Raw genomic sequence first — 14,760 nt, 5'->3', positions numbered from 1 at the left:
CCTCCTCCATAAAACATTCACAACAAGTTCCTTCCTCAAACTATCACATATTTTCCTTCCAATCTTCACAAAATATTGAAAAAAGACACATGTTATTTGGTCCTAAACTGGCGCTTCCCAATAAAGTTTTTTGAGGATCCCAAGTTCCAATCTCCTTCCATATTCCAAAACCTCCATAAATGATCAACCTTTTGTGGATTCACATATAAGAACCATGAGTTCAATCCATCATTTTGCAACCACCTTTGTAAATAACAAGAAAACAACTCTTTTTCTTTTTTGAAAAAATATCCTCCATTGGTATTAAAATTAAAGTGGCCAGAGGCAATATATAAAAACAGTCCAATAGTCCAATCTTTCTAGGTAAAGATAATTACTTTTCGCACACCCTCAAGTTGCATTCTCTCATAAAGCTTGAGAGCTTCATCTCCATTTCCATGCTCAGCATATCATATCCAGTAAATAAGTGCCGATAACTAGATCCTTTTCTAATATTCCCTCTCTTGCAATGACAACATGTATTTCTATCTACAACTTGCATGCTTCCACAAACTTTCAACATGGAAACAAATGCTTAAGATGTGTAGGAGAACTATCATCTCTAGTTCAGCTTCAATCTTGCCCTTATTATCCAACAAAAGTAATCTTGTATTAGATGTTAAATGCATGAATTCTACCATGTCAACTAATCTGATCTTAAATCACCATCAAGAAGGAAGAATGCTACAGCAAGATCACGATGGTGTTTTCCATTAGAACATATGCATTTTAATGCAACAACCTATTTTTTCTACTCCTGAGAATCTCGAGTTAGAAATACATGCGTTTGTGTAATAACCGACCATCATTATGTATGTCAAAAGTCATAAGACGTCCAATCAAAACATCCAACAGAGTAAAGAAACCTATCCACTTATTTGTCTAAATAATAATAACAACAATAATAAAAGAAATTTATTTTGTTTCATCAATCTAATCATTTTTGTTTTTTTTACCATTGTAAGGGTTGTGGATTAGGTTATGTCCGTCTATATTCCTTTAGATGGGAATACTCAATGTAAACCTACTTCAATTATCTTTTAAGAAAAGCAATAAATAATTAACTTATGCTTTTTTACAAAGGGCACAAATTGCCTTATTTCATGTTGATATTCTTACTTATTCGCTATGTTGTAAGATAGGAAAATGAAAAATGATGCAACAATCAATTGCTCAATAATGTTCACGAAGTCAATTTTGTAGGATTTTACCCCATTACTCTTGGCTACTCCAAAATTTTCAAAGCCCTTTATTCGATGATGCTAAAGGATTTCATCTTTTCTATCCTTTTTCCATTTTTCAAATTCTAATTACCCACCACTCTCATTACTTATTCCTAGAATAATGTTGATCCCATACAATATACTATGTTGTACAAAACCTTCAATTGTCTTCTTTAGTTTTTGTTCTTTTTTGAATGATTACTTGCAATTACACTTTATTCCTATATAATTCATGTCTTGGAATGACTTTGTACCACATATGATTACAACAATAATATGAACTTGATCTGATGTGTCACGACTCATGACTATTAAAGCACGTCATAATTTGCCCATCAACTCAACGATTGAGACTTCTTATGATGTACTTGGACTTTGACTCTACTTCTTGGTGAGGATCACAAGGTAAGGTGGGAAATGTCTACGGTGTTAATCTAATTGGGTGCAAGTAAAACAAGATCATGGAGTGGGACCTCAACAAAGTGAGGTAAGAAACATTGTATTATTCATGGGAGTGGTGTTATCCAATATACATACACATAATGGAAGCTACATTTCTTATGATTTTATCGAATACCACTTTTGTATTTCTTATGATTTTATAATACCAAAGCTACGTTTCAAAAGAATACAAGGCAACCACATCTCAAAGTGTATCAAACTGTGATTCAAACTCGTGAATGGCCAATTGCAACAAGAAAACAAGCCTAGTGGAAACCTATGTTTTCAAGGGTATCATCACCATGTTATATCAAAAGAATACAAGTTGACCATATGTCAAATGTAGAAAACTTAGATTTAAACTCGTGAAGGCCCAATCATAAACACTTGCACATATTTTCCTGTCCCTCTTTGGTTTCCACTTGTGAATTTGTCCTCTCACACTTCTATAGTATGAGGACAAGCAACATGAACAGGACACTAAACTAATGTTGGATATACTTTTTGATTAATTGTCATGATAGATTGAGATTCACATGATGAGTCACTTATTCACTCATCGTCTCTCTAATTCTTGGTGGGTTTACTTTAGTAGTTGCCTAAATGTTAAGGTCATGGTTAAATGTTCAAATTCTTATTTTCACACATATTGGTTCATGCCACATCAGTGTATGGAATCAATGACCTCATGATCTCAAACCAATTTGTGTACACGTCTCAACTCTAGTTTATTCTCTCTCTCTCTCTCTCTCTCTCTCTCTCTCTCTCTCTCTCTCTCTCTCTCTCTCTCTCTCTCTCCTTCCTGTCTAATTTATTGTAGTACCAAAGTCATAAATATGAGAGAACTGAAGGTGGATCATTAACTTTTGATATATCACAAAGATTATGCTGCCCATCACAAACCAAGCACATTTGAAATCTCGTACCAATTCATATGAGATATTGGTTGAGATAAGAAGGTGAAGATGGAGTATTTCCCTTCAAAGGGCAATTTTGTATATCACTTTATGAGGGTTTGATAGAACCGAATAGATTGAGAAGTTATTTTGATAGAAGAAATTCCTATTTCACATGAACAATGCAATATCAAACATCACATTTGGTTTTTTAAGTCACTAAATGTTAAACTTGAGCATAAGATAAAGGGAAACCATTTTGAATGAACAATAGGATTATTCCTAGAATCCACAAGATAAATGATGTAAACATCCTTCTTCACATGATGGTCTAATTTTACCTTCCAGTTGTGGGTTCAAGTTTTGGAGTTTTGTTTCTCTAGGCATCACAGGTATGGACTTTTGTGTTCATAGAAGTTATTCAAATATCTAATTGATACGAAGAGGAGCTCCCCTTAATATACCATTGAATATCTTTCTTTTGTAGTTGGTCACATGTAGAGGGCCCTAATGTGATCAAGTTGCAACTTTCACTACGCTCATGAATTAATATATGAAATGTTCCATAAGATCTTGCCATTTTTCAATTGACTATTTTGCATTAGCAACAACTCTTGATATAAAATAGCCAAAATAAGCATTGGTTTGCTTAAAACCCCTTGATTGGAAAACAAGATATTGACGATACTATGTTTCATTACAATAGAATACACATAGGTTGCAGATATAAAAAATGGAATGTGTCAATGTTGTAAAGCTTGCAAAAGTATTAGCGGTTGTGATCTCAAACTAATAAATTGTGCCTTGACCTCTAAGTCATAGATGGATCAAATGTGTTATTCACCGCTTAGAGGAGGATGCATATTCTCGAAGGTTTAATAGTTCCTTGGTAATTGAGGAGTTTTTCCACAATGCCATTATATCACAACTTAGGAAATTTCTAGAAACACACTTTTTACACATTGCAAAAAAACACAAAACCATTTTCTTCCTCAAACGAGCAAGCCACCCTTGCACATATATGCTAGAGTTTGACTTAGTCCCGACTCCCACACACATAATGTGTAAATCTTCAAATTTGTCCCATAGGCCATATATAGCCTCTAAAGATGATATCGTAGTCTATCTATTTCTTTTCTTTATTTGTAAAAGTATTCTATATATACCAAGACAATGTGACAACACAAATAACCTTGTTGGTCCTATGGTAAGGTAAACCATCTAAAGAGTAGTAAGACTAACCAACATGGGCCAAGTTGCCAATAGAGCTTAGCTAGAGAAACTCCCAAGTTATTTTTTCTAGCTTACACACATGTTGTGGTACTCCTTGGACACCATGAAACTCAAACACATTCTCATACATTGATTGTATCTTAGACACTAGTAATGCCCAACGTAATCCCACACCACCTTATACAACGAGAAGATTAAACCTTCAGCATTTGGAGGTAAAACCCACTCGAAAGGTGAGAAGCATGATGTGCTAATTGTGCCTAAAAGGACAAATGCAATAGAGCTTTAGCTAAAGGTAGTAAGTGATTGGAATGTTGAAATAATATGGACTTTTTTAATCATAGTCTACAAATTTAGGGTCTAGTGAGTGGGATGTTGATGTTTTTGCATACTTAATCAATTTCATTTTGGACTAACCATGAATATTAACCATGGCATTTTGGTAGTAAATAAATGAGACTAACTTAATGGGTGAACCAAACCTTTGCATTTCCTACTTTGGAACGATACATAAATCATATTTATTTGAGGAGAGGATCAAATAACAAGTGGATGAGAAGATGATCTATTTTAGTGTGTAATGTATTTGTCCTGAATGACCTTTCTTAAAATTTTAATCACGTGTCCATCGTTCTCCCTAATAAACTTAAACCAAATTTGTGGAACAAAAAAACTACATTTGTATCTAAATTTTCAATTGAACTTGAGCAACTATTTGAACATTAGTGAACAACTTGCATACCAACTTCAACACTACCAATGACACATCATGAATATCAAACATTTAATTTAATATTTCAAAGTCAACCTCTATGTAGACATGCTTATTGAACACATCCCTTGCACTTCAAAGAAATACAAAAGAAAAACCACCTAGTTTTCCACCCTTATACACACTAATTCTCATTGTTTAAAAACACATTTTCGCGTGTCTATATAGGGAACTTAATGTGATAACTCCTAAGAATCAAGATGCGAGTCGATTCTTTCCTAGATAAAGTTAAGTGTGGTTTTGTATCTAACAAAACTATCTTGAGATGAACCAATAAGCTAACCGTGGCAAATTTGTTTGCAATATAGAAAAGAATGGTTTGGTGACGAAACCAAACCGTTTCACATCGTTGTTTGTTGGCGAAGCAAGAACTGGTGCGTAGGCTTTATGTCACTTACTGTATGAGAAGGGAGCCCGAAAAACATCTCTGAAGTATCATCAAAGAAAGATGACGTTTATGCATTGATGCAAAGCAAGAAGGCATTGAAGAAGTTATCATCAGAAATGTAGTCATTATGCTTCTGTTATGCAAATGTGTGTTGTTTCTTGCAAATACTTTAGATGTTGTCCAAAAGCATACGAGTGTACTAAAATAATTATGTATACATAGTAAGTTGTGTGTCAACAACACCAAAACAAAAGTTATGGTTCAACTTCAAACGACTCAAAACAAGGATAATTGTGTACAAAAATGACCCATAAAACCTATAGAAAGCTTAAAATATCATGGGTTTAATGTCTGTCTCCTATAGTTATTTATAGATGGGATGAATGTGCTAGCCACAACTTGTAAGTAAGAAAGAGGGATTTACTATGCATTAAAGAGCATATGCAATAGTGAAGAAATTAAATGTTGGGTTGTCAAGAAATACTTCTTTGACACATTGGTAACATTGACATTTTCTTATGGGGTGCTATTAGCGAACACCCCTAAGTCCACTTGAAAAGAGTTTCAAAACGGCAAAAATGCTTTCTTATTTCTTCAAGTCAATCTACAAATGCCTATAGATTCTCCTACATTTTGAAACCGAAACATAAGGCAGTTAGAAGAAATGGACGGGCGGACTAAAGAAGCCCTCTTGGGTAGGAACCGACAATAGTTCAGTTTTGGCTAAGTCGGTTTGGCTTGGTTCAAACCAAACTGGTTAAGCCTTAATTGGTTTGGGAGTTCGCAAACTTGAACCGAACCGGGTTCCTCAACCAGTTAAGCCTAAACCAAGTTGATTAAGCCTTAACTAGTTTGGCCCAAATTGGTTCGGTTTGGGCTCGAGCCATCCCAAACCGAGCTCAAACCGATTAACGAAGCTCAAACCTAAACCAGTTTGGATGGCTCGAGCCCAAACCGAACCAAATTGGGCCAAACCAGTTAAGGCTTAATCAACTTGATTTAGGCTTAACTAGTTTGGCCCAAATTGGTTTGGTTTGGGCTCAAGCCATCCTAAACCGAGCTCAAACCGATTAAGGAAGCTCAAACCTAAACCGAACCGATAAACCGTGTTTAAAAAAGAAGAAGCTAGCGGTTTGGTTCAGGCTTGAGCCGAACACATATTTTTACATAGACACAAAAATGCAGCTCCTAAACACAAACGCACAAAAAAAGCAGGAGGAGGAAAAGCAGGCAAGAGAAAAGCAAAAGATTCCAAAGAAATTGGGCAAATTAATTGGCAAAGAAAAGAAAAGAAAATAGAATAGAAATAAATAATTTAAGCCTTTTTTAATTTTATTTTAATTTTTTTTTTTCTGGTTGCATAGATGTGCATATGAATCAGAGGAGCACAACACAGCGCAGAGAGGAGACGAGAGGAGAAAGGAAGACTGAGACAGAGATCTTGTTCTTGATCTTCATTTTAATCTTCATCTTCATCTTCATCTTGATCGTGATCTTCATCTTCATCTTCATCCTGATCGTGTGGACATGGCTTCTTCCGACGAAAAGCAGGACCCCGAGTCTGACGTCCCCCCCCTCCCTTCCAACCCTTCTTTCAGATTCGATCAGAACGACTCGCAGCAGAGCCTCCTCAGCCGCAATGGCTCTGGTCAGCCCCTCTCGCTTCCCCTGTGTTATGTCTCTCGATCTCTTTTGTGTCTGTGCTTCTTCCTTTTTTCTAGAGGTTTGGGTGTATCCGGTTTAGGGTTTTGACTTCTTTTTTGTATATTTGCTTAGAGTTTTGGTTTAGAATGTATTTGGTTAGGGTTTAGGGACTTTTGGAATTACGGTTTAGGTATAAGATTATAGGGATAGGATTTAAGCTATTCTGGTTAACGATTAGGGTTATGTTTATTATTAGGCTGGAGGCCCATTGGGTTAGGATTTGTGCGTTTTCGTTTTGAAAAAGACAATCTGAATCCCTCATTATGCTCTTGACTACGCAATGTCAAAAATTGCTGTAGTTCTTCAGTATATTAGAATCTGGACTGTCCAAATGGCGAGTGATGACAAGGTTTGAACTGCTCATGTCATATTTGCTAAAACTTAACCACTTGTTCTTCCTTGCAATGTGTTATGTATTTTCAGGTTAGTTTTACATACAGTGATTTTTGAAAGTACATTCTCGAATAATGGGAGTAAGGGATGATTTGAATTTATTGAGTGTTTGCATGGCTTGGTTTTTGTGCTTTAGGGAAAGGCTATATGAGTCACTCATCTCCTAGATTGTTGAAAGGTTACTTTTGTTCTTCTTTATAGTGTATAACTAAGGCTAGTGGAACCACTTGTTGCAATGTGTAATGTATTTAATCATCAGGATTAGCTCCCCTTGGTGTATGGTGAATCAGGGCTCGTTTATGTGTTTACATCCCTTGAGATTTCAAAACTCCCCAAAATAGCATTCCCAATGAATTAGGGTTTGCATGATGGCGTAGAATTCGTTTATATCATGTAAAGGGAAATTGGAATGATTCATTGATGTTTTTGAAAAGACTTGAGTGGGAGGGCTTTAGTTTAGTAAGTAACAAAGGCGGAGAATGGAAAGTATCTATACCTAAGTGTTTTGATTTGATACTTGCATTGTGAACTGGGGTTTATGGGTTATGTGCATTGTCAACTAAAGCTTTCGCTTGTATTGTTAACTAAAACATGAAAAGCAAAATGTACTATGGAATATGCAGGTTATGAAAGTCAATATGGAAGCTTATTTGGAAGCAGGTTCAGTATTACAGATGGATCAGGCATATTTATATCTTCATTGGCTATAACTATTATCACCTCAGCTATTGCAGTCGTGGGCATCATTCTGGTTGCAGTAATCATCACACTTGCCGTGATGCTATCTTCTTGCGGAAATCCCACGGTTAGTTTGGGATCACAAGTGTTGCCCAGTATGTGTTCCAGCTACCATTTAAACCTCGAGCTAAACAATTTGCAAAGATGGGAGATTCCTTTGGCTTGCGAAAGCCATATCTCAAATTATATTCATCGGGGCCAGTATTCCAAGGATGTTGAAGTGGCTGTAGCTTCAGCACGAAGCTATTTGATGAATTTGAAGGTGGATCACGAACCACATTATGCTATCATATTTGATATTGATGAAACAGCTCTATTGCATTCACATTACCATGGGAACCCTGCGATAGAGTATGTCCTTTGCTTTTGTCCATATTTATTTTACATTTTGTTCTATCTTTTGTTTTCTAGTAATGAGACTGTATCCTTCTAGTTGCTCTTTGTAAATAGTGGTATCTCTACATTCGAGAGAGAAAGAAATGAAAAATGTGGATCATCAAAATAGCCTATGAGATCTAAAATGAGGTTACAACTAGAAAAATGTTTGTATCAGCTATGAATACAATGAAGGAATCGAAATGGGTAGAACTACCCGATGACAACTTATGAAACAACAAACCTAGACATTGGCAATAGTTGCTGAGTGATACTGGCCTCAATTTAAAAATGACGAGAGTGTAGGAGATTATGGAGAGAGATGAGAGAGACAAAGATACAAGAGTTTTCTTGTATTCAACAGATCCATTAGCCTTGATAATTACATGTGGGCTATCTCCATGAACAAAAGCAACACTTTGCCAAATGTCCACGTGCTAAATCTATACCGTGAAGTTCGTGCCGCAAATTGGAGTGTTTTCTTTATTTCAGAGAGGCCTGAGAGCACATTCGACTTAACCAAGAGAAATTTAATGGAAGCTGGCTATGAAGGTTGGACATCGTTGATTTTGAGGTATGTACTGTTTTGTCAGATTCTTTTGTACGTTCCGGGAAGGGATTCTTCAGAGCCAGCTTGGCATTGTTAAATTTTTCAGCTTCATGTAAACACTTAGGTTGGTGAAACCTGAAGTAATTATAAGATATTATAATAGCCACAGTCCCATTACATTGTGTGATAGAGCTATATTAAAACTTCAAAACGTTATTTAAAGAATCATCTTCTCACACCTTTCTTCATGTTTTAATAAATTTCCACAGCATGTCCTTTCTATTAAACCTTTTAAAATACTTGGATTTTAATTAATATTAATGAGATTTTAAGCACAGTAACCAATCAAATTTCTCTCATCTCCAGTGGAAAGTGGAGCTTCCTGTTTTTAATCCATTTTTTCTTTCAATTATATTCAAATTTTAGGTCTATGCAAGGCTAGAATTGAAGAGATTTAGTAAATACCTTTCATAATGATTTTGAATTTTAGAAGACCAGAATATAAAACATGCTAGCATTTTTTTGTTTCTTAATGATATTAATCTGTAGTGTAGGGAAGTCTTTGAAAGGGTTTTTGGGATTAATGATGTGTTTCATAAATATATATTATTTGGATTCAACATAATTGGTCATTGTGATGTTATTTGGATCTTTGTTGTTGCATAATATATAGATCGAATGAAGACACTGGATTGAGTGTTCAATCGTACAAAGACGGAAAACGGCGTGAAATTCAAAAGCAAGGATATAAAATCCTTGCTGTACTGGGTGATCAATGGAACGATATTATTGGTTGCGATTCCAGTGTCCGAACATTCAAGCTTCCAAATCCCATTTATCAGATTCTCTAAGTGGCTGGTAGTTTCTTTTATCCAGATGGGGATGATCTACCACGAATCAAATCAGTCAATGGTGATTTAGATCCTCTTATTTTTTTTATTTTTTTGTAAAATTTTATGCCAACGATGAAATCAAGGGAATGTAGCTCGACCCATTGCGAATATTTTCTTTTTCTTTTTCTTTTTTACAAAGTATGTATGATGATTATTCATATCTGTTTTGGATTTCAAAGGCATTATTATTTATTTTTTGTTTGATTAATTCTTGACTACTGGGGGCATATTTTGCTTAATTGGAGGCAATCAAATGTTACCTACAGGATAAGGGGAAATTAATTACGATTTCATGACACTATGCTCAGGTAAATTAGTTTGTTCCATACATCATGTTCGTAACTGATGAGAAAGATATGAGTACGAGGTTTGCTTCCAGAAAAGAGAGGCAGGCATTTTTGCAATTACAAAAACACTCTGTGGAATTCTTGTAGATATGGGTAAATGCAGTTATAGAGTGGCATTTTGGCAATTCTCAATTATCTTGTATGTCTGTCAAGTGTTTTAAACTTACATGCAAATGTCGTATTGCGTTGATCAGATTCAGCTGAATTCTGTCGTATGTTTGATGATGACCAATCTATTTGCCCATTGCCACCAAAGAAAAGAGTCTCTTATTTTATTTGTATGGAAGGGTGAGTATATCAAGTCATTTTGCTATCCTCTGATTAGTTAGTAGGTGATGAATAATTGACCCAATAATTAAAGGAAGTGCTAAGAGTACAGAAAGCTGAGTGTGAAGTGAGAACAGTATATGTGAACAAAATATGTGGGTGATGTCTGTGTTCGAATCAGGGTTTCTACCATCAAACATGAAAGCATTACGCATATTCCAATGTGGTTGGCATGGCATTTCCATTTACCATTTCGTGCAAAGGTATTCATATGGAGAGGTATGATTGGTGGGCTCCCATTAGGTTGAGCCTTAAAGAGATGATGACTAGGGTCAGGAACTTGTTTCTTTTGCACTATTTTGTTGGAGGATAGTACACATAGGTTCATTAAATGTCCTATAACATGTAACATTTGGAAGTACTTATCGGAAGTTTGGCACGTTATAACCCATCATTATTTGAGGCCTCAACAATGGCTTTTTTCTCAGTATGCTCAAAATGATCCATGTGGCGAGATGGAGATACTGTTCCAATTTTTACAATATCGGGGACTACAACACAATTGGAATATGCGTAATGCTTTTCATGTTTGATGGTAGACATGGGGTGAAAGCCTATATGAAGAAGTTAAAAGGAATTCTTACGTGGAATTTGTAGATGTTAGAGCATGTGGGGATAATTTCCTCAAGTGCATATATTCAGGTTTTCTAGTGGTGTTACAAGACGTCCCTCTCCCTAAGAATTGTTGTAAGACATGGATTTTGGCATACAATTAATATAATTGTGTGCTTTTACCAAGGAGAGAGAGAGAGACCCCTACATTCCACAATGGCATCTAGTGAATTAAGAGAAATGTATGGAGTAAGAAAGAGGGTGAGAAAATTAGGTTTCGAACCCAAGACATAATAATGCTAATAGTGTAAACAACTAGCCTCTAGGGTAAGCTGATAAGAGAGAGAGAGAGAAAGAGAGAGAGAGAGAGAGAGAGAGAGAGAGAGAATTCAAGCTCTATATTAGTGGGCATCTAGCAAAATTAAGAGGATAAAGTATGTATGTATGGAGGAGTAATATTATAGAGAAGTGAGAAGATTAGGTTTCGAACCCAAGACATAGACATAGTGGTGTATGTGGTAGCTTCCAACTCAAGCTATGAGTACATATGTGTGTAAAGATGGGAGGGGAATATTCCCTCTGTTTGTCCTTTGGTGCTGCTTGTTGTCAACATACATACATACATACATACATACATACTATGTATAATTACGATCTTCTCCATGACCCATCCATCCATCCATCCATCCATCCATCAATTCTAGACTCCATTCTATATATTCTGAAACCCAAATTCACCCTCTTTACACATTCACCCCCCTTTCACCATCAAATTCCCCTCCTCCTCTGCTGCTGCTGCTGATTCCTCTTCAACCCTAAGTTTTGTCTCCACCAAAACCCTCCTCCTCCTCCTCCTCCTCCTCCTCCTGCTGCTGCTTTCCATGGCCTCTGATGCTGAGTATCGTTGCTTTGTAGGTGGCCTCGCTTGGGCCACCGACGATCGTGGCCTCGGTGATGCGTTTCGTTCTTTCGGTGAAGTTATTGAATCCAAGGTGCTTAACCTCTCTCTGCCCCCCCTCCCCCGTTTCCGATCTGTATTTTGCTCATGTCTGTTTTCTTGCTCAGATTTGTACGTGGTTAGAATATATTTCATTAGAGAATTCTCAGGTTTTGCTGTGGAATCTCTCTGATCTGTGTACTTTTGAGGACTAGATTTGCTATGATTTGATGATGGAATTCACTCAGATCTGTGTTTATTTTGTGATCAATTAAGAATATTCACTCAGATCTGTATAGATATAGGATAGATTGATGGAATTCTCTGAGTTTTGTGTAGATTTAGGATAAATTTGACGACGCATTGTAAAAGTTCTTTCCTCCTCACTGACGGAGATCACCTGTGCTAGTAACCTTGTGAAATTGCACAAGAAGGTTATACAGTATACTGGAAATCTTATACAGCTTTATTTTGACCCCTTAAATATTGAAAATTTAAATATTTTGGGATATTTTTGAAACAACTTTAAAGATATTGTTTAAGCATTGTCGATCTTTGGGAAAACCTATGCACATATGGGAACCATATATATTCGTATGTGTTAATATGGAAACTTATATATCCCTTGATTGTTGTTCTTTAAACTTCCTTTTTTACATACATTATCGAGGGAGAATTATAGCCCCTTTGTGTATGCCCTTCCTTTAAATGGTATTCTTTACTCTATTCACACACTATAAGATGAAATTATAGTGTGCTTCCTTTTTATCTTTAATATTGTGATTGAAGAATTCTGAGAGATATACTCATAGAAAAGAAAGGAGATGGTTGTACATGGGTTTGAAATTTCAGAAAGATATTTCAACATCCACATAGTTTGTATAGTCACATACTTCTAGTGGTGCAAGATGTTTGTTACAGAAAGATGTGGTGCCATATCACGTGATTGTTAACATGCATTTGGAGTTTAGGGTTATGGATTGTGCACATATATAGCGCTAAAATATGCTTCTTTATGTTATTGTGTTCAATTCTAGGTTATCAATGATCGTGAAACTGGCCGATCTCGTGGCTTTGGCTTTGTTACGTTTGCTGATGAGCAATCTATGCTCGATGCCATTGAGGCTATGAACGGAAAAGAACTCGATGGCAGGAACATAACTGTAAATCAGGCACAAACCAGAGGTGGCGGCGGTGGCGGTGGCGGTGGCGGTTATCGTAACGGTGGCAGCGGTGGTGGAGGATATGGTGGTTCACGATATGAAGACCGTGGGAGCAGAGGGGGCTATGGTAACAAAGAGAGATCTGATCGTGGTTATGGTGGTAGCCAGGGTGGCCGTAGTAGTGGTTATGGTGGTGGAAATGGAGGATATGGTGGGGGTGGGGGTGGTGGAAATGGAGGATATGGTGGGGGTGGAAATGGAGGATACGGTGGTGGAAACCGAAGTGGTGGTTATGGTGGAGGGAATTCTGAATCCAATTGGCGGAAGTAAAAGCATAATAGTTTAGTTTGGTATAGCTTGGCTTGGTTTGTTACTATATTTAAAAGGTTACTGGAGATTGGCCGTGTTTTATTTCCTTTGTTTGTATGATGGTGATGATGATGATGGGGAAGGAAGGTTTCTGCAGAGGAGCTGTGATTTCTGGACTAATGGTTAAAGAAAAGTGTGGTTCTTAACTATCTTATAAAAAATGCTGCGTTTCTCATCATCATCATCTAAGCATTAGCATCATGAAGAACCCATTTCTCTCAATGTCTCTTTTCGCAAAAGAGAATTAGGGAGATGGATTTGTGTGAAAGTGGAAGACATTCATCTTTCAGAAGCAGAACGGAATACCCCCTTCTTTTCGTGTTTATAACTCGATCGTTTTTCTGAGGCTGTGTATTCCCTCTCTGATGGTAAGCAAAATCTACTTATCGTTTTCTAGCTACATGAGATTGATGATGGAATCATTTGGTCCTACTAAGGGTCTCCTTTCCCCCGTTAATCCTTTACCAGGATGAACTGAAGTCAACCAAGTTGAACTGAAGTTGGAAAAAGGATGCCTTTTTCCCAGATGGATACTCTTATTATTCACTGTAGGTTTTTGCTGGCTGAATTGTTCTTTGTTCTATTGTGCTTAGCCATGGTTTTTCTCGCATTTGTTGTAACTACAAGTACTTGGATCTTATCACAATGGTTTGATGAGAACTTGGGTTTTCAGATATATTCTTGGATCTTATCTTGATGCTTTTATGGGAGCTTGGGTTTTTGCATAGAAACTCAAAGCTTTGGGTTTATGAGAACTTGGATTGCTCGAACTTATCTCAAAGGTTTAATAAGAGATTGGAGTTTCAGATAGACCCTCGAATCTTATCTCGATGCTTTTATGGGAACTTCAGTTTTTGGATAGAAACTTGGATCTTTGGTTTTTGTGAGGTCTTGGATTTGCTGGAAATTATCCCAACTATTTGATGAGGACTTGGGTTTTTGGATAGACGGGTTGAATCCTATCTCAATGGCTTTTATTGGAACTCGGGTTTTTGGATAAGAGCTTTGGATCTTTAGTTTTATGAGAACTTGATTCGTTGCAGACTATCTTGATTGTTTTATGTGACCTCAAGTTTTTGGATCTTATCTCAATTGCTTTATGATACCTAAGATTTATTAATATTATCTCAATGGTTGGTGGGTTAATGATACATCTGGTAATTGGATATTATCTGAATGCATTGAGGGACCTTCTGTTTTTGGGGTATCAGCTGAAATCATTTCATGATACCTCGAGTTGGTTTAATGTGACCTCGAGTTATTGGATCTTATCTCGGTTGCTTTATGATACCTAAGGTTTTTGAATAGTATCTTGATAGTCAGTGGGTTGATAATACCTTTGGTAATTGGATATTATCTCAATGCATTGAAGGATCTCCTGTTTTTGGGTATCAGCTGAAATGGTTTTATGATGATATCT

At 36.5% G+C, this 14,760-nt stretch overlaps 2 protein-coding genes across 2 annotated transcripts; both read left to right on the top strand.

Moving 5' to 3' along the window:
- The first annotated feature begins 6,429 nt into the window (after positions 1 to 6,429).
- Positions 6,430 to 9,853, top strand: LOC147864692 (acid phosphatase 1-like). The gene is made up of 4 exons (XM_087318820.1): positions 6,430 to 6,640; positions 7,713 to 8,178; positions 8,567 to 8,776; positions 9,426 to 9,853. Exons 1-4 carry the CDS (start codon positions 6,520 to 6,522, stop codon positions 9,601 to 9,603), a joined length of 975 nt encoding a protein of 324 aa, XP_087174946.1. The 5' UTR covers positions 6,430 to 6,519; the 3' UTR covers positions 9,604 to 9,853.
- Positions 9,854 to 11,631: 1,778 nt separating this feature from the next.
- Positions 11,632 to 13,518, top strand: LOC147864691 (uncharacterized). The gene is made up of 2 exons (XM_087318818.1): positions 11,632 to 11,863; positions 12,846 to 13,518. Exons 1-2 carry the CDS (start codon positions 11,753 to 11,755, stop codon positions 13,299 to 13,301), a joined length of 567 nt encoding a protein of 188 aa, XP_087174944.1. The 5' UTR covers positions 11,632 to 11,752; the 3' UTR covers positions 13,302 to 13,518.
- Positions 13,519 to 14,760: the final 1,242 nt, after the last annotated feature.

This window comes from Azolla caroliniana, unplaced genomic scaffold (genome assembly GCF_043228905.1).
Source record: "Azolla caroliniana isolate FFs.n. ecotype wild unplaced genomic scaffold, voAzoCaro1.0.p SCAF_4, whole genome shotgun sequence".
Classification (NCBI taxonomy): domain Eukaryota; kingdom Viridiplantae; phylum Streptophyta; class Polypodiopsida; order Salviniales; family Salviniaceae; genus Azolla; species Azolla caroliniana.
Note: the sequence above shows the minus strand (reverse complement) of the source record. Positions and strands in the feature narration are given on the sequence as shown.